The sequence below is a fragment of the Haliotis asinina genome, chromosome 11 (genome assembly GCF_037392515.1).
Source record: "Haliotis asinina isolate JCU_RB_2024 chromosome 11, JCU_Hal_asi_v2, whole genome shotgun sequence".
NCBI lineage: Eukaryota > Metazoa > Mollusca > Gastropoda > Lepetellida > Haliotidae > Haliotis > Haliotis asinina.
In genome coordinates, this window is record NC_090290.1 from 31,231,547 (window position 1) to 31,256,024 (window position 24,478).

The following is a 24,478-nucleotide window of genomic DNA, read 5'->3' on the forward strand; positions in this document are numbered from 1 at the left end:
ACAGACATAATTTCATTTTGAATAGTTCATTAATTCACTTCCCTACGTACCTTTTCTTAAAATGAAAAATACATGAAAGTAACATTTGCAAGTGGATTTGAATAGCCGGTAAACTTAATCAGTTACACTTGTGTAAAATTGCAATCAAACTGACCCCTTGATTTTACAATGCTTAATTGCTGCAAGGTTATGTCATGTGATATAACTAAACTTCATTTATCATGATCTTTATGTCAAGCTGTTCACTTACCGGTTGCGTAACTTTGGCAAACAGGATGTACATAGAATTTGCACGAAATAACACAAAGGATGGTTAGCCTGTTTTGAAGTCATTTTAAATCAACTACAAAATGGTAAACTTTCAGAACAATATATGTATTCGAAGTGATAAATCTGAAGTTTACTTGGGTGTATAATTTTCACAGACGATCTTAAATTTTAATTAGACATTATGTTGAATGCATGATTGAATGGAGTGCAAGGAAAATGACATTTGTTTTTATTTCAGTAAAGCCGATGACGAGGACTCTATGAATATAGTAGTCACAGAAACAAGTGACTATATCACGACCAAGGATGGTCAATAGGATCTTGTAAAGATAATTTTTATTCACCTGCCTGTTACTATAAAATAGTTAATGATTTAATTAATAGTGTAAAGATTAATAGTGTCAAGGTTTATGGATGTTAACTTCAGTAACCAAGCCAGCATGGATTATATAAATACCTTTGCCTAACAGATGAACTGAAATGTGTGAAACATGCTGTAAAGTACTTTAAACGTTTATTTACAGAAGAGCTTAGTAGAGTGTTGCGGAACAGGCGTGACGATCTCAACAGACAAGAAACAAGAAACTGGAAAGAAAGAGTCACACAGAACAGCAGCAAAAACAACAGAAGAATGAAATCCGTAAGTATATCTATTCGAATAATAACATGTAACAATTCTTCTTATTACAATGTCTGATGACAGATTCTAAGTTCCAGAAATATACATTTAAAATGTTTATGGATTATTTTTGTTACATTCAACACTTGATTCAGATCATTATTTCATAAATCGTAACATAAGAATCAAGTCATTTAATGATGGTATATAAACATGTTACTACACTTCAGAGCAACAGATTGTGTGTCCATAAGAAAATAGGATATGTCATTAAAATGTGACGAACTGCTTAACTTGTGTTGGGGTGATTAATCAAGTAAGTAATTTTTCATGAAACTTCCTTTTTAATAATTTGCAATCCTTCTTGGCTTTATGGTTTATCTGTTGATTGATCTTTGTTTAATATACATTTTCAGAAAATTGCACTGCGCATGAAAAGCCTGGAAACTATTGATTGGCCAGATCGACGAAAGGAAAGGGTTTCAACTATACTCACCTTGGAAATAACGTCACCAGTTGTGAGTGATGAAGAAGATGCCAATTTATTGCTCTCGATGCCCTTTACCTGGGAATCTAAACTCAGGACGTCTAGTAAATGTGGGCTAGTAAATAGCTAATCGATCACGTGAACGTAAGTTTATCTATGTTCAATTTGATTTATTCTCATTGTAAAAGTTTAATAGTTTTGATCGTAAAAAATATTCTAATTTTATTTCAATAAATACAATTTTATTCAATCTTAATTTTTGTCTATTTTCAAAGAGCCCTTTATTTATTTCAAATACATTTTTATTTACTTTCAATGTAACCTAAATTCTTTATTGCATTTTATTTCATTATTGTATTGTATTGCATGCTGTGTGTTATTATATGTTTAGCATTGGCTGACTGAGGTGTGTTTTTCTGTGTCAGTGTGAGGATGACAGTCAAGGGGTGCAACTGTTATAGCATGTTTTTAGAAATATTTTTGTCATAAGTTATAAATGTTGATCTGTTATCTAGTGCTATATCTTTTATTAGATATATGTTTTATCTATATTTGTCAGAAAATAAAACAGTGAATTTTATTGTACATTCTGTTTTTCTGTATGTATACGTTATGATTGTACACAAACTCCTTATATTGTCTAACCAGGAGTATAAACTATGTTATATGCATTGACACACATTGAATGACTCCTATGAACCCGAGTAAATGAAATGCTGTGGAAAGTTTTCTGGCAACAGAAACTGCGGAAACTATGTAGGTCACTTTGGAACTGAAACCCTGCGGAAACCTGATGGATTCTCTAAGTTAACTGAAACTCAACGGAAACATATTGGAGCATGGGTAACGGATACCGTGCGGAAACCCTTAGAAAGTGGGTAATTGTAAGTTTCCGAAACTCAGTGTAAAAGAACGGAAAGTCACTGGATTCTTGGTGGAAACTTAAGTTTCAGTCCACTTTCCAAGTTATTTTTGCTGCTAGAAGCATGTACAATGTGAAAGATCCCCCTAACATATCTGTACAGATGTACAAAATTGATGAGCCCTCTCCCCACCCCTCTTCCGTAAATAATCGAATCTGGACCTGACAGTCTGGTGATAAACAACAACTGTATCGATCTGCGCAGTTGCGAACCGATGACATGTGTCAACCAGGTCAGCGAGTCTGACTACCTGATATGCTAATGCACAAGATATGTTTCATATTTGAGTCAGTATATAATTCCAGATCCAAATTGAGTTCTGTTCTTGCAGCAGGTGTATTAGCGGTCGCCTTCAAGTCCAGTTGAAAGGAATGTCATCTTGGGGTACTGTCTGTGGCAGGACCTGGACTTCATCGGAAACGGAAGTTGTCTGTGGTATGATGGGATACCCGTACGTATTCAGGTTCCTTAAAAGACGTCTTGCTTGATACACAAGACGCAGCAATCTTTTGACATAAATTCCTCAGAACGCACTCCACAGATCTATCATATACTCTTCAAAAACGTAGGGGAACTTCAGGGTTTTCTTTATTTACGATTAAAATATTTAGGAGATTTATACGAGTCCATAAATGTTGATATGATAATATTGAATGTTTTGAGAGTGCATCACCATTTGCACTTCCCCAGTACAACCATAGCTATTTGGAATGTAGTCGCTTTTGAAGGATGACTGGTGTATGTCATGTAATTTGCATGTTACGATTTTCATTTCAAAACAAACGGCTAGAAACAAACACTAAGAAATGTGTGATGCAAGATAAGTGTCACAATTAATGTTCTAAGTGATTTCTAGACCTTGAAAAATCGTCAAAATGAAGAATAGGACCCCATGCACATGTATGGGGTTACGTGTATTGCAAACGTGTACATCATGTGTTGAGGGGTGGTAATACAGGGAAATGGTGGTGCGTTCATAAGATGTCTGTACTTGAAACGTTTGTCAATGTTTACACTTGCTATGCCAATTGAAAGTTCAGGTTTCCCTACCTTTTTTGGAGAGTATACAATGGCGCATTTATTAAACCTGCGCTACGCAAAACTGATTTAGACGTACCGCCGAGTTTCTTTGCCCAGAGTTACATCCCCCGAATGAGTGAACAAGGCATCTGAAGATCGATACGTGTGTGTCCACATCTCCCGAAATTATGAAGTTATTAAAAGACATTCAAAAATGATTGATCTGGATATTGAAATACACCTACTGGAATCATCTAGCTGAAATGACATCGATTCAAATGATTCATACGAAACCAACAGAGGTGGCATCAGATGTGTGGATATATACTGAACCACAAAGGAAACGTCGCACACATAGTGAATGGAAACTGTGGTATGTGATTAAGAGTAAGCAAGGACCTGTTTTTTTCTGATGAAAAGTGTCATTCCGAGAACAGGTATGGTTAGTGATGGTGTCACGTGATGATGGCATGTCCTTGGACTAGACGGTGGATCTCAATACCTGATATGCCCTCCATCTGCGTTGATAACTGCCATACATCTCCTCCACATGAACCATGAATGGATATGACATTTCACACACTCTGAAAATTTGCAGCAGTTGTTCGCCTTAATCGAATTTTGATAAGTCTACTCTGGATTTCGTCCCACAAGTGCTCTAAGTCCGGACTGAGGACAGGCCATGGCAGTGTACGGACGTTGTGGTTCTGGAGGAAGTCTGCTTTTAATATGGCAGTGCGGTCACGGGCTTTGTAATGTTAGAACACGTGATTCTGGTCATGGGGAAAATGTGGCACTACGTGGGGTCTGAACACTTGGTCAATGTCTCGAGCAGCGTTTACAGCGGTGAGTGAATCCCACATTATACCATGATGCTTTAACCTCCCCAAAGCGTCTCTTTCCACAATGCAACAATCCGTGTAGCGTTTGCCCCTCCTCCAGACTCTGCCATCTGCAACAGAGAGAACAAGGCCGGCTTTCGTCCGAAAAGACCACAGTCCTCCTCTGCTGTTGACACCAGTTCTGACGTTGTTGAGCTCATTGGAGACGTTGACGTCAATAAGACAGGGTGAAAGGTCCCAATCGGCGGTGAGTGCCAATAATCTGCATTGCGGATTCGGTTGCCCTCCGGAACCGGTCCTGCCAGCGTTGTCCGTGGAGGTGGCGATCCTGACGTGCTGTCGTAACTCTCGGTAACTCTCGGTCCCCGTAAACGATTATTGGTGCTGTTTGTAGCATTGTATCGCTCCCCTAACCGATCAATGGTCCGAATGCTGCAGTTCAGGTTATAAGCAATGGCCCTTAGACGTTGACAAGCATGGAGACATCGGATGGGTTGTTCTCTCTGGATTCGTGTCAGCCGTGACATGCTTGCTGCGTTCAGGAAACTAATAGTAGACTGGTAAATATGGGTTTCTTTTATACCCAGTGTTGCACCTGCATCATGATTTTCTTCACAATGCGTTCAGGGCACCACCGTGTTCATGGATAGTGAAAACGTTTGAACGTTTGAACTGAGTGATCATGTCCTAATGTCAAATTAAAAGCCACGTGTATAAATCCACATAATCTTAATATTGTGTGTGAAATACACATTCCTTTCATGGTTTTCCTTCGTGGTTCAGTATGTTTTACTGAGGTAAATATGCGTATCTACTCTGACTTTACGATGGACTTGTTTCTTTATTTGGTTCCATATGTCAGCGTGATGCAAGGAAAGAATAGCTTTAGTATCTTTGGTAACTTAATATGAGAATCAGTGTTTCCTGTAGAGTAAATCCATATCAACAATGATGCCTATGTTACATAAACAGATCATGGTATGGCTTCAGTAATAACACGCGTACCGGTCCCACGGCAATATTGGTTATGAATAGAGTATTTTGAAGAATATCTACGGTCATCTATCAAAAACTAAAAGCATGTATTTTCAACTGTAATGACAATACAATACGACATTTGTGTCCATATTTTGCAGATTTGGCGAATACTCAATGAGAGGTGGAGGCGTCGAACCCATTCATCTCGGAGACGTTACTTGTTTAACAGGGGCGACAACCCTAAATGAATGTCGACTGTCATCCATTGCAAACTGTTCTCATGACAATGATGTCTGGCTGACATGTTGTAAGAGTAGGGTCACATCTCCAGGTACAACGTACATATCGATTATCAACAAAATACAGACAAAATTCTGTTTGTGCCAGACGAGACTATGTTCAGGCCCATTAATAGTCAAATTAGCAGTTATTTATTACCCGTGACACTTAAATCATCGTCTGCAGTAGAAATTAAATGTTTTACCACATGATTTCAATTTTCATCCTAAATTCAAACTTCAAATTAAGTAACTGAATTTGACTTCTGCGAAGTGTTTGGTATTCCTATTTTGATACTGATACGCTTCCTGGTATTAGTTGTAGTCGAGACTGTGCCGACGACCACAACACCTGTCCCACCACCAGCAACAGGTAAACATTCAATTTGTATTTTATGGCAGTGGAATACATCTTGAGAGCGCTTATCAATGATAAAATTAAAATCGGTGAAATTGGGAATTATTTTGGTTTGTAAATATCAAGAATTCATGGCACGGAACATGACATTAAATCATTTAACCAGACTGCTACATTACGACAGTGAAGATTTACGTTTACGAGTTTACGAGGGTAAATGGGATAGATGAGCATTCATGTGTTTCTCAAGATTGAGAAGAATGTCGGAAAATCTTGTCATGTGCTCATTCCATACTAATTCGTAATATAAATTAGAGAAAAGAACACTTTTTCTCTTTAATGACAAACAATTTACATACGTTCAAAGTCAGGTTTATTTTCTTCCTTAACGCAGCAGTATGTCCAACTCACTCATTTACTCCTCCTCAACAGAAGGACCGATTGACAAGTGCAAGGACACAGTGATCTCTGTGGCCGCTGTAGGCGGTGCCCTCCTCCTCACAACCACCGGTCTGGCAAGTTAGTAATGGCTGATTCATTACGGCCCTTGGCAAGATCATCGGGGTTCAATTTACTTAAACGTTGTAAGCTCAGTAGCTTACAACTCAGGAAACTCGCTGCCCACATTACTTGGACAAACCTGTTTGATTCGTTACTGATGTAATGGAAATGTCATTTGAGGTGAAATGCGATCATGTTTCAGGCATCCTGTTACGTGAAAAATGCAGTGCATGCAGTTCTTGCGGATCATGTGAAGGTATTGCTATATTTCTATGGCGTTGTAGCATAGATACCATGGGTCACACTCCCAAACAAGCGTCATTCCATGGCTCCTCTGATGCAAACAAACCTAATGGAGAAAGTCCCAGATATACCAACAAGTGGTACTAGTTGTTCTGCCAGGCAGGAGGCGCGAAAGGGTTAATTAAATGAAACAAGACAAGAACGGCAGTGTTCAAGAATGGAATTGTTCACGCGTGTGAATGTATATCATATTTCAGTGTAATTATGCTGAACCCCATGCAAAACCATATTTCATTATTTCACATGTTATAAGATAGAAACTGAAGATGATAATTTCGTATCACAAATCTGGCTGTATTTTCAGTGCTAGATAATTTATGATAGGAAATTTATGGTCCTTGAAAGTTAGTAAACACTAACTTGTAGCATAATGTGGGGTGGGGGGTGCTGGTAACTGCTACCAGTGATTGGATTTTCAATTAAGTATTCTGATCTGTCGCCCGTGGGAGCGACGTTTCTCAGAGAGCAGATGGTCTGTTATATATTTGATTGTAAATATGGCCAGCCGTTTTCACATTTTTTAAGAAATTAAGGAGAATTCCAAGTGTTTTAAAGGTAGTCTAAAGATATCTGTAAATGACCAAAGATATCTTGAATTGATTTCTGATAACAAACTAAGAATTACTAATATCTTAAATTGTTATGGAGATATCAAGAACGTATTTTGCAATTCCTCAAAAACTAAATCACCGTGCGCATGGGTGTATTAGAAACTGATTGCAGGTATCTTGAATTCAATTCACAATATTGTCACATTATTTATACACATCCACAAATGCATCACAGATATCCTTAACGTATTTAGAAATATGTTTCATTCACGTAGATATTTTTAATTTAATTGAAGATGTCTTCAATTCTGGCCATTAATAACATTATCAGTAATAATTTTCAAGATATCTTTAACTCAGTTACTGATATCCATAAAACACGTAACAGGAAAGAGCAGCGAAGATATCTCCACTTTAATTCATGATATCAGTCTATTTCAGTAATTCATTTAGCGACATCATGCGTTTGCGGAATATCTATAATTCATTAACTCTGAGTTATTTTTTCTTCATTTCAAAATATGTTCCATTCAGTATATCTCACTTTTCATTCAAGATAACGATCTAAGAATTGCTCAATATGTTATCTCTTCTCAAGATATCTGTAAATAATTTCAAGATATCTCCAATTCAAATCAAGATATGAGCAATTCCTTTCAAGATATCATTAATATTCATTTCATTTTTCGCGGTATCATACGTTTTATGGCAGATGTCTATTATTAACTCTTTTCGAGATATCTTTGATTCATTTCACTATCTGCATTCATGGTAACTGTAAAACATTTAAATATATCAGTATTACTTCATACATGTCCAGTAGTAAGCACTTCGTGTTTTATGTAATCAACGTATCCGTAGTATTTATGCATGTTCAGTAATGTTATTATTCCACGTGCTTTCAAACCTTGCTGTTTTGCATGAGTTCCGAAATACAATTTCACAAGTTGGGTTGTTAGGACTTTCAAACAGAACAATCCTACAGTTAAAAAGAGTTAATAACTGAAATATTGGCCCTGTAAGTTCACTGACATTTTCTAACTCTGCAGATAGTTAACGATGTAGACCTTTGCCGAAAGTGCATCTGTACTGATGAAGTTGAATCTGTTGTCATAGCATTTCTCCCTTTGTTGCTGTTAATCTATTGGGGAGTAAAATTTACACTCATAAATGTAACATCGGAATTGAAATTGACGTACAAAAGAAAATACACAGCTGATGCTTTGTTACATTTTTTTCCAAACATTTCGATATCTGTGGCGTTTTGGCAACACGGATACAGTGTTTCAGAATTGTATCTCCTAACTTAAACATTTTTCAACATGTAGGTGTAGTTATTTATGAAAATAATCACCAAATATTAGCTGCATTATTGTTTACAAGGGCAAACTAGGTCTTGCAGGAAATATATCATTACAATAATGCGTTATATTTGCATGGTCGAATTTTCAACCACAAAGAATATCACTTTTGCCCAACAACACCTATATTTTGTCAGATACCTACCCACGTTGTGGTAAAATGTATATAATAAACGAACTTGGGCTGTTGGTACAGAAAACTCGACATGTCATATCTGTCATTGTCTTTATGCTTTCCAGGCTGCAATCTTGGGAGTGTAGTGTGCAACAACGAAGGTACGTAAAGCTGAAGGTACTTGTAGCTGAAATCAGAGTGGACACACTTAATATTCAGCAATATGTTCCAGTATGTACGCAGCATACAGAAGAAAGTACCCTTTATAGCGAAAAGTAGCTTTGATTTTGTATAGTGAACCGGATCTGACTTACTGTCCCGTGTACTGCTGGGACGTAATGACGATATGGTATCATGGCAAAGTAACTTGGAATATCTTTATAAACAGGATAACGTGGTTGTTTTAGCGCGGAAGTACTTTCTTTTGAAGTCAGCTGATCATAGCATGCAGGGCATTGTTTTGGAAAGTTATTCATTTTAAGTGTGCGTCTTCACATAATGTTGCTTATGAATGTGGTCATATTATCTCTATTTTTAACTTATATGGAGAAGTAGCAAAAAGCCAATAACCCAATGTCAGATGCTTTCTGTTCAGGGAAAAACTCACTGTGCGCTTGTCGCAGTAATAGGATCAGTGACAGTGGTTCCGACAGCGGTGTCAACAGTGGGTATGTGTACCAACAGCATGTGCAGTTACAACATGTATCAGTGTGTTTCGTAGCTTGATGTCTTACAGAACCCCGCAACCTGCACTTTATGAAACTCTCGTATAACACGTATTTTACACATATTCTTCCCTCTCCTTTCGTTGCAAAAATAAAGCTCAACACAAAGCCACATTTTGTCTCTGTTTTACATATGATCTAAATATTTCTAGATGTATTAAAATAACAGTCAGTCTGCTGAAGATTGAAGATTTCATAGCCTGCTTCTTCATTCATTAACACTCACAACAATAGAGAAAATACGAAATCAGGAACGTGACCCAGCAAATGTTTTTCAGACTAGCCATTCAGCTTACAGCCACTCAGGAATCAACCTCTGGACGTGATTTTTCTTTATAAATGCGAAAACATTTACGCGGTTAATTAACCAAATGACATTTGTTTATATTGTAGTGATGAGGACGAAGAGGTGATCGTAGTGATTACAAGGAAAGGAGGTTGGTCATCACATTACTCTGTCATCCAAGCTTCGGATTTTAGCATACTCGAGTAGTCACTTAACACATTTTACAGTAAATTAACACCATTACTGGTGCTGTCTGCAATGATATGTTACATTTATTGTACTTTGGATGGGTTTAACGATCGCTATATCATAACATTTAGTAGTCATATATGAACTTAAACGTAGTACTCTAAGGTAAATGCAACTTTGTGTGTGCTTACTGTGCGGAATAACTGATTCAAACATGACACCATTGCTCATTGTGAAGACATCGCTTTGCAAGTTTCCAAATTTGATCACCGGGTAAGTGTTTGGTAAAAACCACAGAGGCGCTTTTAAAGCCACTTGGTTCAGAGTAAAATGTCAGTATCTGGTGTGACCACCATGAGCATGATAACAGCTTGGCAGCGGTGACAAACAGAAGAAAGGAGATGCCGAATGCTCTCTTGAGGAATGTTTTGATACTTTTTCTCTGTTTGTGCAACTCTTGTAGTGTCTGAGGTAGCGGATTGCACTGGCACAAGCGTCGGTCAACCGTGTCCCATAGATGTTAAAAGGGACAAATCGTGTTATCGAGAAGGCCAAGGGAACACCCGAACATTTTTTGCTGGAGGAAATTCTGTCAAACACCCTGTAACGTGAGGCTGAGCATTGTCATGATTTTACGAACCGATGACGTCGGTGAAGGGAACGATATGACGTTGATCTCGTTTTCTGGCAAAAGTCTGACTTCCCTTTTGTTCATTGTCTGGTTGGAAATTCGGCGTAATCTATCCTTTTGGACTGTTGTGGATGATGCAGTCGTGGTTTTTGAACTAAGATGTCTCACCCGGATGTAGCAATCCTGCGCGGCAGTGGCAACTCCAGGTCGATCTGAACTGGGTTTGTCATTAACACTCCCAGCAATTGTTGTATCTTGCGACCTCTTGCTGCGATGCCTGTCCTTGAAAACGGCTAATTAATGTGTCGTTGAAAGTCTGTAGTTTTTTTTCATTCTCTTGTCGTATATAGTGGCTTGATATAGCTTTGCAAATCCTCCAGTTATAAATTTTAGCTTAAGATAATACACAATTTCATGCTGCGCGTGCATTTCATGTAAAGTGCTTACGTTTTAGCGACTCTCCACAGACGTGTCGTCGGCACGCATAAATTGGTTTGTGTGAAATATGTTTTTAAAATTCAACTTTACGCATGTAATGGTGGGTTTTTTAGTTTAAGATAGAAAAGAATGCATCAGTGGGGGTTCGGGTGATCCTGGCGCAGTCAGGTTGGTAAGGCCAGACAACCCCAACGCAGCTCAGACATTGAAGGGAACTTCTCCCAGGAAGCACTGCCCAGTGGAACCCACCAAGAACCTCCCAGATAATGTGAAGACTCTCCAACACTGCAACCTTCTGCATTATCCAGAGTGTCAGAAGGGCTGTGCTTCCGGTGGAGAATCCGGGCACTCTCCTGATCTGAGTCAAGAGATCAGGAGGTACCAAACTGATGAGATCCTAACGATAGGTAGACATTTCAAAGGCGAGCTCTGTATAATTATCATGTCTTCCCTGAATCTTTCTAACGAGGTCTTTCAAAAGAGACAGAAAATTTACAGATATAAAAATACAGTCACTAGCATTATCAAAATGGACCAGATCAGGATTGTTGGCTGGAATTGTTCTGAGGCTGTATCCGGGACTATTTCAAAGAAGTTTAAAAGCATCATTTTTCATGACACCCTGGTCGTACCATGGATGGACCACGAAGTCAAAGAAGACAGGAATGGTGTAGACGATAGTAGACGCAGCGAGCAATGCCATCGTGTCTTTTAATATAATGCTGTTTGTGCCAAGAAACAACATCCACTGACAAGGTGTTACGGTCGATCTAATTCATTATATGGTCGGCATTTCTTGTCAACATTTTCTTTTAGAATCACGTATAGGCGATTGCGAGTGGGAATTGACTGGTCTTGAGCTGCAAAAGGAAAGCCACCGGTTTCACATTTTAAGACGAAAGAGTCAGTTGAATTGCTATTCGATTCCACACACTGCATGGGACTCAACCAAAAAAGTACTAGAAGTTGTACAAGAAAATGAATTCCCAAATATGATATATGTTGCATTTGACCACTTTCTAAATGGCATTGTGTAATCATAGATGTCGAAATGTTGATTCTGATGAAATATCAAGTCAGAACTCTGATTCTTGGCTAAGGTTTATCGTTGTTCCTCCTGCTGACGGTATTCCATTGAAACTCAATCTCCAAGGATATTGAAGGTGCCTGCGGAGAAGCGGTTAGTTTCTGTTCCATCTCAGACTATTTCTTACTCAGCTGTAGTTTCCTCTCTCAGAGCATCTTCCGATCAGTTGGCTGAATGATGATCAGATCATTCTGGAACAAGTTTCTTCTGTACCAGACACATCAGTATTGAACACGCAAACAGATGTCCAACTGGCACAACACTCAGATGCAGACAATGTTACAAAAGAGTACAATGTCGAAAACAGTAAAGAAACTGATGAGATGAAGAGCTGGGGCCCTATAAAACTTGGAAGTGCACTCTTCTCCCTCAACTCCTGCTACGGTTCACAATCGATTTGAACCTTTAGACATGGAGGTCAGCCCTCCAGTCTCTACTCAAGAGAGTAACCAATCATTACGTTCACCAGTTAAACCACAATGAACGGTTATCAACCAATAATCCAGTGGAACTTCAGATGAGTTTAGAACCATTTTAATGAGTTGCAGTTGAAACAGCGGTATTTTGCTTACAGGAAACATACTTAAAAGTACAGATCAATTGCAAATCGGACAGTATGTTTCTTATCATTTCCTCTCACCTACAGGAACAAAGACCAATGGAGCTACTTTAATATCGGTAAAGCAAGGCTTAATTCACAGTCCTGTTTCCCTCAATACCCCTCCTCAAGCTGTGGTTTTTCGTAACATTATGCACATTGTTTTCACTGTGTGCTCTCTTTACATTCTTCCATCTTATTCTCTTCGGCAAAATTAGCCTCAAACACTCTATGACCAGCTTCCAAAGCCTTGTATTGTAATGGGCGATCGAAACGCACATAATCCTCGTTGGGGAAGTACGCATACCAGCAGCAGGGGGAAGATTTCGGAAAAATATTTGTCCGCAAATGATTTGTTTATTTTGAATGATACTTCTAAAACATATTTACATCCTGGTACGGCACATACTCTTCACTTGATTTGTCAATTACAAACACAACTCTGCTTAATGAGTTTGAAAGGTCAGTTCATGATGATCTCTTTGGTAAAGATCATTTCCCTCCCATTCTAAAACCTGTAAACTCATCTGATGTTCATCCATCATCACGATGAAACTTCATAATGACCAATTGGTCTTTATACGAAACACTGTGTAGAGAAAAACTTCAACAAGAACGTTTAAGCACAATAAATGCCAGTCTTGGCAAAATTATGTATCAAGAATCAATTCACGTATGCCGATGTCTAAGCTATGGAACATGATTCAGAAAATCAAAGGTAAGGGTCCAAAATCCTTTATTCACCATCTTATAGACAATGGCAAAGTATTGATTAGTAAATCCGATATTGCTAACGAACTTGGTGAAACCTTGGGTAAACATTCTTCCTCTTCAAGTATGTACCCCAATTCCAAAAATATCAAAAAGAGAGCAGGAAAATTTCAAAACTGTTATGTTTCAAAACGAAAGATTACAACGATTTTCTGTTCATGATTTAAGTGCGGCTTAAAACTAAACTCACTCATTTACAGTTATGTCCAAATAGAATTCATAACTGGTAGTCAGAAAATGGATTTAAATTTTCAAAGTTGAAAACGAACTCTATCCACTTCTGTAGGAAATACAAACCTGACAGACACCCAGATTTAGCACTCTTATATAAGTTATAAAAGAAGCTATATTCCAAGGTCTAATGTTCTATCACCACTTGAGTGAGTGAGTGAGTGAATTTGGTTTCATACAGCAATATTCCAGCTATGTGGCAGCAGTCTGTAAATAATCGAGTCTGGACCAGACAATCCAGTGACCAACAACATGAGCATCGATCTGCACAATTGGGAACCGATGACATGAGTCAACTAAGTCAGCCAGTCTGACCACCCGATCCCGTCAGTCGCCTTTTACGACAAGCACAGTCGCCTTTTATGGCAAGCATGGGTTGCTGAAGGCTTATTCTACCCCGGTACCTTCACGGGTCTTAGGCCTTAGGTTTACTGAAAAAAGTTGTTGCAATTTCAGAAAACCCTCCTTCAGTTATACAGAGCACTAATCCGTTCCAAACTTGATTACTGCTCCACTTGATTACTGTCACAACTGTTAGGATTATGATTAAACAATGCCATTTGGAAAGTAGTCAAATTTATCATATGTCATATTTGAGATACAATTTGTACTAAGAAAGTGTGAAGTGTTTGGTTGAGACCCATCCCAACGGGCTGCACGGCTGACTCTGTGTGCTGGGGATTTGATGCCTGACTGTGAGGGTGCCGGTTCCAATCCCGGACATAACATAAAACATAACATAAACTCAACATAAAAGGGACTAGAATTTGTACTTTACTAAGAATGTTATATTCCAAATATTACATATATTACTCTTGGGATTAGAATTAAACCATTCGTTTCTGCCTTGAGATGGAAAGTATATCTCCTTCCCGTCTTCTTTCTTCTCCCCTTTGGCAATTGGTGAAGCCGCAAGTTGACCTAACACTGACAACATTTAAAAACTCAAAAACTAATGACTTACAATATAAACAAGAATATCATCAAATAAAAAGTAAATATAGAAATTACAAATCACTATTTACAGATGAGTCCAATGACGGTGGCGTAGTAGCTTGTTCCAATGTCAAGGGATCCAGAACAATATAATCTAGATTGCCGGATAGCAGCTCCCTTTTAACAGCAACAGCAAACGCCATATTAACAGCTCTTAAATACATTCAAACACATACTAAACATAAAAATTACATAATCTTTTCTTATTCTCTTTCGTGTCCTCAGGCTAGTAAAAATCTTCCTTGTACACATCCAGTTTTAATTGAAATTATTGAATTGCCTAATGATCGTGTTACTGGCCAATGCGACATCGTCATTTGTTGGTTGCCCAGCCACGTTGGCATATCTGGGAACACAATGGCCGATCTTGCTGCCAAGGCAGCACTCAACAAATCTGTGAGACCACTTATAAAGTTTATATTATAAAGCTGTCGTCAGATCTAAAATCTATGAGCTAATGCAGCAGAAGTGGGACACCCAAGTAGGTATCAATTAATTACATGAAATAAAATTCTATACTGGTTACATCTACTTGGGTTGTCAGTCAGGATTTGAAGAGGTCATCATACGACGATGACGATACGACGTGACCCGACTAAGGGTCTCCGCGCTTGATCAATGTATTGGGCATATGTTACACCATTTCTTCCACCAGGATCAATATTCTGCAACACAATTGGATCTAGATTGAGACTGAGAGCAATAGCACCCAATACCATTGTGCTCGGACTTCCACCCCCAACCCCAAGTTCACTTGAAACTCTTGGCACGTCGCTACTGTCCAACACTGAATGATTCAGAATCTGAAACCAAATGTTCTTGTACAATGGCTACGAACCAGGTCCAGCTAACACAGAAAAAGTAAAAAAATGATTGAAATAATTTAGATTAAACATATCTGGCCAGATTTTTCGTTGGGCGAGGTTTCTGTTGCGGTTCAGAATATATTGCGTAATATTGTCTCAAGTAAACAGATATCACAATAAGTTAGAAGTCATGGGGTATAATACGCTTTTCGCTCGATGCCGGGTTCAACATTTTTGTGAGAATCCACTAAATATTTAGACTGTGAGAAGAAAGAGTTGGTACAGATCCGGTGACCACATGCATAATGCAAATGTTCATGTATTAACAATATATTGATTTTTTTCGTTTTGCAGGAGCACTTGAGTTTTCTGACAAGGGCCAAAGGAAACTAAAGGGTGTTGAGTGTAAGTAATACATCATATGTTCAAACGTTTGTTTTACTATAATCAGCCATGTATCACTATATTGTGCGGTGACAATGGCGCGATTGTGTGGTAATTAACAGTGTACGCGTCTCGCCCACATATAAACTGGCATGCAAGAGAAACTATACCACTCTGATTCTTTCGTCAAATGTTTAGTGTTCAGTTAATGTTCGGAGTATCACTTACAATACAAAATGAACTGAGTCAGGACTATTTTTTGTTTCTCTCAGTCTATTTACAACTTTCAAAATGTACAAAAAACTCGCATAATAACCAATTTCCGAAACGTATCCTGTCTCTGGAAATCAGTAAACTTTTAGACATGGTGTGTGTTTTGCAAATTCTTTTGCTTTGCACACTCTCCGGGGAAATAAGATATATTAACATAACATTACCTGATTGCAGAACAATTTTATCAAAGTGATGCAGGAGCTATAGATGGTTCAATAGACCTGATCACATTTAACAACTGTTCTTGCCAATCTCAATTACATAATTTCTCACTACGTTGTTATGCCGAGTCGGCCTTCCAGAAACAAATGAAATGCTAGGCCCCGCTATTGCCCTCAGCAACATTCCAGTTATATGACGGCAGTATGTAAATAATCGAGTCTAGACCATACAAACCAGTGACTGACCAACCGATCCCGTTAGTCACCACTTAAGACAAGCATATTTTGATAAGTCCATTTCTCTGGAAATTAATCAACGAAAGTTATTAAGCTCTAACACAGAGTGTCTTTCTGTATTTGGATGATGCGGAAAAACTTGCAACACCTACAGCAATATTACAATAAGCTCTTTGTTTCAGGTATGTGCGACTTGATACGACTACATGAATGTCCGTACGTATTGAATAGCCTTTACTATGATAGCCTTTACGCATGAGTGGTAAATGACCTGTAAGCCACATCACTTTAGGGGCATCATGGTTTGATTTAACATAAAAAGAATATAGTAGAGACAGCATACAGAAACTCAGGCACTACGCGTTACACACCCGATAGCAAACCTTGACTAGCCGATAAATGCAGTGAAATGGCATTTTAGGAGTAAGTGGGCTTTGGCATGTTTTTAAGGATGCAGCTTCAGTTGACGTTAGTGGAATGGCTATCTGTCCTCGTACACACGTGCACTTTGCTCTGGTTAGGAAAATACAGAGCTGGTCGACAATCTTTGTCCACGTTTAGCAAGGGATCACACAATCCTAACATCGCAAAAACATTGCGTCATGCATATGAGTCATGCAAACATAGTTGCAATAGTTTATTGTAATTATAGCAACGTAATATCTACTCAAAGGCAAAAACAACAATCAATGTTAAACTATAACTGCCATGAATGAAAGCCCAAGGTTTCAAGGTAACGCATCACCTTCTAAAATGCTCCCCATCCATAGAGCTATATATGTAGCTGGAGTATTGCGGTGTATGGCGTAAAACTCACTCACTATTGCAATATTGCTTTTGTGATAACGCTAAATTTCATTCCCAGAAGGCCGGGCGGGACAACTAACTAGACACACAGAAGGGAGCAAGCTACAAAGACATTTTATATCACTGGAATGATCTCGAGGAGATGAACACGAAAAGATCATGTGCCAGTGTGTTCACGTGTTAATAAGCTCATAAATTGGCTATGAAAATGATTTTCTGCAGACATGTATGGCAGAAATGTTTTTGCAGAAATTTCTGGCAGAATTTTTTATTTCACTACCAGAATTATCTTAATGGGATAAAATTACAGATCTCAGGTATCTTTGGATACCTTATTATGGACTTTCTTTTGATGACGTGTTCTTGATAGTACACAGACGAATACCATTCTGTATACCATGACTAAATATTTGGAAGGGTGTGTATTAGACCGCCCTTTCACTTGTATCACATAATTTATGGCATATGAATTTATGATCAGAATTGTTGGGCTGTGTTATCTTTGCATCAGAATACGAATATTTCATTCATCAGCAGGAAACTGAAAATGCACAGTATGTACACTTCTGTGTGTATAAAGCATCCTCATGATGTTTTGCATGTATTTGTAAACTTCAGGTAACAAAAATGGATGATGATGATGTTAATACCTCCAAGACCCGTATGAGGAATTTGAACAAGTCATATCATTATGCCATTACATGTTTTGGTTTAGAGTTCTGTGTTAGACTTATTCCATACACTGTTTCAGAGGCCAGATGAGGCAGACTTTATCAGTCAGCACCCGTTCGTTTACTAACTGTTTTAGTACTTAATGCCTCCAATTATCTACTCCTTGTTATTCAAGTACAAGATGTTTGTCACAGCATTCAATAATTCTAATCACTTGGTTGTTGTCACTGTTAGCTTGAACATGGTGTAAGAACCTACACAGAAACGTTGCTATATGCAGTTAACACGAGGTTGTTATTAATAAAATCTGATACCGCGTATGCAGCTCGTACATTCTTAACGTAAGTTGAAAAAAAAAACTAATGAAAGTCTTGCGCCGTGCTGGAGTTGTGAACCGAGGATTGAGTTGTCATTATATCGGTGATGTTTAAAAACACCTGCGGATTAACACGTTACTGTCAGCCGTCTCTTTCGGGAACGGACAAAATCCCATAGGAAAAAATTCTTTAGACAAAACCCCTTTCAAGAACATGGTACAATATCCTGTTTATATTTGTTATTGCTCCCTTTTTCAACAAGACCCCAGTGAGTTAATTATCATCTCATCATAAGAGAAGCTTGTGAGATAAGTTGATTGGCATGTTTTCGTAACAAAGACCAGTGGTTGAAAAGTTAAATTGTATAAATGTGTCTGTGATGATGACAGTTTATATCAGTGTTCTAGTGTACCATCGTCATATTATCAGTTACATGTTTTTCAAACAGGCATACAAGAATTATATTAGTCACTTGTGGATTCGTACAAAATACAGTGTTAAACTGTTTGTGAATATTCCAATCATTATGATTCATCCATCCACATCTAAGCTTATACAATAGAAGAAGTTGTTATCCATAAATATTATATGTTGAAATGTTGGGTTTTGTACATAGAGAACTTGAACCTGACAATCTGAGTTTACACCCAGTTCCGTCCGGTCCAGTCAACCATAAAAATGGAGGCAGTTTGTTTGCGACCCGCAGACGTAATAACATGTCATGTGTACAGGAATCGCACCTGCCTGTCTGTGTAATTACATGATGTGACATGTACAGAGACAGGCCCCAGGTGCACGAGCCAAAAATCAATTTAGTTTGTTTATGGTGTATAGCCTGATAGGCGTTAAGCTGGTCAATGATTGAAGTTGAGTATTGTATATTGTCATTCGCAGACAAGCAGAGAGACAGGTGTCAATAAACAGACATTGAGTTTTGTCTGTGACAGAGACTGCTTGTCATAATCTGTTGGGGCTATAGCTTATTTTTTGGGGAAAAGACTGTCACTGCAGAAGAGTGTCACAAGTCATGCCCCTGGAGGTTGTTTACATCTGAACCTCATCAACACCTCATACCTAAACGCATTCAACATAGGTGGTCAAAGATGGATAAGTATAAAAATGTAATAGTAGGAACTAAAAACAAAACTCACCGAGACGGGTGCTTCTTCGAACGACGCCATGTTTTGCTGCGTGGGTTTCCGTTCGCGACCGACAAATCACGGATGTGAGCCGAAAAATCTCCGAAGACGGCCGAGTGTGTTTCAAGTATTACCAACATTGCTTCCGATATGGCCGATGTGTTTCTGTTATTACCGCTAAATTGCCGATATGGCTGCAATTGTTTCGCGAGTGGGCTGCGTTTGTTTACATTTGAGATGCAATTCCTTCAAATTTGCTGTAATTCCTTCAATTACTTAGGGGGGCCTGAGATAATTCTGGTAGTGAAATAAAAAATTCTGCCAGAAATTTCTGCAGGAAAAACAATTCTGCCAGAAATAAATGCAGGAAAAAAATCTGCCAGAAATTGCTGCAGAAAAACAAACTTCTGCCAGAAATTTCTGCAGAAATGCAGAGCCAATTTATGAGCTTATTAACACGTGAACACACTGGCACATGATCTTTTCGTGTTCATCTCCTCGAGATCTTTCCAATGATATAAAATATGTCTTTGTAGCTTGCTCCCTTCTGTGTGTCAAGTTAGGACTCGCTGGCTATTCCTAAGTTGTCCCACCCGGCCTTTGGCAGTTATGTTTGCCTTGGACTGCTTCGGATTATATATTGTATATAGTACACTAAGTTTCACATAGGGCAATGGTGAGCAAATTTAATTGTCATGAAAAAAAATGTATTTTCAGGAATTCCGAAAATCTTGGACACATTAACGGTGAGTTGAAGCTATCAGAACAATATTCATCTATTATCAGTGGAAGGTAATAACGTGTAATACGTTACAAACAATCTCGCGTGCACTGTATGAAAACTCTTACTCTTATGTAATTAATCTGAAGCAGTGTTTCGTTGAAAAAGAAATCAAACAGTACCTGTAACGCCACTCATGGATTTCCTATTTAGAATCTTCCTCTTTAAACAATTAATTTTTATTTCAGTTGGGAAGAACAATCTGAAAGGTTCTTGTCAGTGTAAGTATACTTAGGAGTGACTGACACTCATTTCAAACCTGACAATCTGTAAAAATATAATCAAGCTTTAGATCTGTGTTTGGGAAATGGTCTATGCTCATAGTAAGAAGGGGAACGATTAACAGTCAAACAGTTAAATATTAGCACTGTTGTGTAACTGACCTTTATAGTAATCGCCCTCCTATCTTTTGACTCTGAGTGATACCTTACTGAATAAATTGTATGAATAAAATCTAAATCTTGACCGATGAAAGGTCACACATCATTTTCAAAATGAAAGATCGACAAGCCCTCAAAACAATCTAACTATACACCTTTGTAACCTATCAGGCTTACACAAAAACACTGGTTTGCTACTCGCCTAACGTTATCCTTAGATGCTATACCTAGTCTGTTTCGTCATACAGGATACCAATTTCACGCTTCACTGAAGTCATCCTCTCTCTATTTCAGGCACACACACGCCACACTGCGACTGTAATTCGTAAGTACAAGCCAACAAACAGGGAAGGATGTGAACAACGTTTGTTGCCGCCATTTGCAATGATAACGGCAAGACAGCGACGACACATTAAAGAAACCCGATGACATTTCTTACCGCTCAAGTCTTTCCGTAACATTCAGAAGACTTGTCCCGGTATCCTCCCATTTGTCAGATATCCTAATAGGCCCTGCTTGTTACCTCCTAATGAAATAGGAATGGTCCAGAAAATGATAAAACAGAGCTTTATAACTCTCAGGCCTGTATAATCAGGGGTACAAATGACAATAAATGATAATATGAGGATTAGTATTTAGCCGGATGATTTTACAATTTGCATGAAGTGTTGACAGAATTTAGTGATATTTTTCATAAAAGATACCTTCTTACACGTGAGGAGTGATTTAAATTTTATTTATTATTTTTTTTTCCTTTACGGAAGCTTGGATATACGTTGATCTTTCTTTTTTAAAATAGTCAGACCACGTTGGTCACGATTTGGATATTGTTTTGAGGATCGTAGCACATCATATAAAGCGTGAAAGATAGCATTAGTAAATGGCATGAAAATGGAGTAAGTAACCTTTGTTAAAGGGTGGGTACGTTACATAATATTTGACTTTTTTATCATTTTCATCTCTCAACTTCAGATTTGAATAGCACTGGCATTTAGAACTGAATGAGCTGTATATTCGATGAAATGAATATGAAATGGAAGACTGTGATAGTCACGAGTAACTTAAACCAACGTTATTAAGGGTATTCTCTGCACGTGAAATCCAACTACAGCTGTGAATACCTTCGTTATGAAGATTATGCACGATAGAACAGTATTGAAGACAACGCAGATGAATTAACATCAACAGGAAGTGAGACATATTCACCATAAAAGATAGACAGTGGGGTACTTTTCTTTCTAGGTAATAATTTTCAGTCTGTTTCAAATTAACATATCCCCAAATTTCACAACGGTGCAAGATGATTGGTTTCACCATTGAATATTTGACGTCTTATTGATACGTTTAACATTAGACTTCTGCGTGAAACAAAATACATTGCTTTAGTAGCTTGTCGTCATAGATTTGTAAAACATAACTTGAACAAACCAATACCAAGATATTTACACTTCCGTTTTCCTTAGGTTCAATTAACTGTTAGTTGTTTATGGGTGTTGCCATAATTAATCTCAAGTCTAGAGTATGACAACTGAGAGGTTTAAGTAATTGAGTGTAAAGCTAATGGGAGTAAATCCTCGTCCGCGTCTCGATGGTTGTTGTGTTCGAAAATACAACGAACAAATGAGAACGCGCGTAATGTTTGCTGTGCTATGAATAATTCCGAATATTTAAATCAGTTATGACATTATGACATTGTTTCAAAATAAATCATAAAAGACATATCGTCGTCTTGAAAGTACAAAATACGCAGCTAACAGAATCGTGCTGTCTGATATGGCGTTTTTAATAAACATAAAGCGACTGACGGTGAGATAATACACGCACGTAAATTTGCTGACATAATAGCTCTCACGGGTCCAACTTGTGCGTATTTCTGACAATCTTGTTGGCTTCTTTTGGAGACTGTACATCCGCTTTACACCATTTTAAGGAAATGTAGTTAAAGTTTCAAGACAATAACATTATGCAATTTATACGACCAATCAGATTTAACCTTTAAGATTGAAGGCACGAGTTTATTGTATGGATGACAACTTCTATATTGTGAAGGGTCACGACGTTTCGAAGTATATTCTTACTTCTTCATCAGGTGAATGAAGCAATGTATAACAAGCTGTTTATGTACACGTAGAAACAACAGCAGAATGACAAAGGAAGCCAGTAGTTAATTGGTGGATGGACAGGAGTGGAAGCCACGGGGTTGTTAACCCAGGCATGATTGGTAAGATAAACAATAGGAAGCCAGATGGGGTGGGGCATAATGGACAAGGGAAGCCAGAGAGTGTTGTTATGTAACAAGTGGGAGTGGGCGTTGTTGGTAGTATGTATAAGGATGAAGTGGGATGAGTGAGAGTGAGTTGTGAAGTAATATTTAACGTAACATCGGCAATATCTCAGCCATATCGTGACGAGAACATTTATAATGAAAAGGACTATATGTATATTGTAAAATCTGTCGGCGAAGGACAGTAAAACAACTAGAATATCACAATTTGAACTAAACCTAGCGTGGAAAGTTATAACTAATATCACTATCGGACATTACAACATAAAATCAGGCTATAGGTTGCCAACAACTGAAGGTAGATCACCATACTAGGGACCATGGGGACTTACAGTACATTTGCTGCCTGCATGGACCCTAGTTGGATTTACATCATCACTTCAGCTGTTATCAATTTAGTCACATCTAGCCAAAAATTAAAAATACACATATGCTACGATTAAGAACGGTGGAAGTCTAAACATATAGGAAATGTTTTGGGACTTACGTACCCTCTCAGGAGGACGATAATTTTACGGTACTTCAACCCCCTTTGAGGGTACAGCCAATAACAAGTCCAGTTACTAATCTAAACTACCATGAATTAAAATGCAGCTATCTACAGAACATAATACATCATCACTTCAACCGCTGGCGAGTATACAAAATACTAACCAGAATTAAAACAACAAGAACAAAGAAAAACCTGGTAGATTTAAATTTACATCGAATGTTTGTGGACTTACGTACCGTCTCAGGAGGACAATAATTTTACAATACTTCAACCCCCTCTGAGGGTACAGCCAATAACAATTCAAGTTACTAATCTAAACTACCATGAATTAAAATGCAGCTATCTACAGAACATAATACCCAAAATTCAATTATGAAATCAATTTCTTTTAAAAATCCAAGAATTAAATGAGAACTTACAGTGTTAAAAAGGTCCATAATTGTTTTTACATTGAAATATTTATCCCTTATGATGGAGAATTCAACACAGTCAAGCAGGATATATTTGACCGTGGTTCTCTCATCACAAGGGATGCAAAACGGAGGATCCTCACCTTTCAACAGATATGAATGAGTGTATCTAGTATGGCCAATACGACATCACCGCATGGTTACCTTTTCAAATCTGGACTGACAACCCAAGTAGGAATAACCAATATAGGGTTTTATTTCATGTAATTTATTGATGCCTACCTGGGTGTCCCACGTCTTCTGCATGAGATCATGGATATAAGATCTAATGTTAGCTTTAAAATCACTGTATGGAATAAGAAGTGGTGTAACAGATTTGTTGAGTGCTGCCTTGGCAGCAAGATCGGCCATTGCGTTACCAGAAGTGCCTACGTGGCTGGGTAACCAACAGAAGACGATGTCGTATTGGCCAGTAGCAAGATCATTATACAATTCAATAATATCAATTAAAAGTGGATGTTTACATGATAAATTGTTAATCGCCTGAAGACGAGAAAGAGAATCTGAATAGATTATATATTGTTTACGTTTAGGGTGTCTTTGAATATATTTAAGAGCTGTTAATATGGCGTTAGCTTCAGCAGTAAAAATAGAACTATTATCTGGTAATCTAGAAGATATTGTTCTGGATCCAATGACAGTGGCACAAGCCACAGCGCCACCATCTTTGGACCCATCTGTAAATAAGGATTTATAATTGCCATATTTATGTTTTA

General features: G+C 38.0%; 1 protein-coding gene across 1 annotated transcript in view; it reads left to right on the top strand.

The window, feature by feature from the left end:
* LOC137255732 (hemicentin-1-like) overlaps positions 1 to 24,478 on the top strand; it is a 123,096-nt gene that overhangs the window by 70,278 nt on the left and 28,340 nt on the right. The window contains exons 15-27 of the mRNA XM_067793231.1: positions 2,631 to 2,750; positions 5,298 to 5,470; positions 5,737 to 5,790; positions 6,208 to 6,294; positions 6,479 to 6,532; positions 8,732 to 8,767; positions 9,202 to 9,274; positions 9,725 to 9,768; positions 15,719 to 15,769; positions 16,602 to 16,635; positions 20,072 to 20,100; positions 20,324 to 20,356; positions 20,810 to 20,840. Coding sequence (XP_067649332.1) covers positions 2,631 to 2,750; positions 5,298 to 5,470; positions 5,737 to 5,790; positions 6,208 to 6,294; positions 6,479 to 6,532; positions 8,732 to 8,767; positions 9,202 to 9,274; positions 9,725 to 9,768; positions 15,719 to 15,769; positions 16,602 to 16,635; positions 20,072 to 20,100; positions 20,324 to 20,356; positions 20,810 to 20,840 — 819 coding nt within the window. The remainder of the gene's footprint in view (positions 1 to 2,630; positions 2,751 to 5,297; positions 5,471 to 5,736; positions 5,791 to 6,207; positions 6,295 to 6,478; positions 6,533 to 8,731; positions 8,768 to 9,201; positions 9,275 to 9,724; positions 9,769 to 15,718; positions 15,770 to 16,601; positions 16,636 to 20,071; positions 20,101 to 20,323; positions 20,357 to 20,809; positions 20,841 to 24,478) is intronic.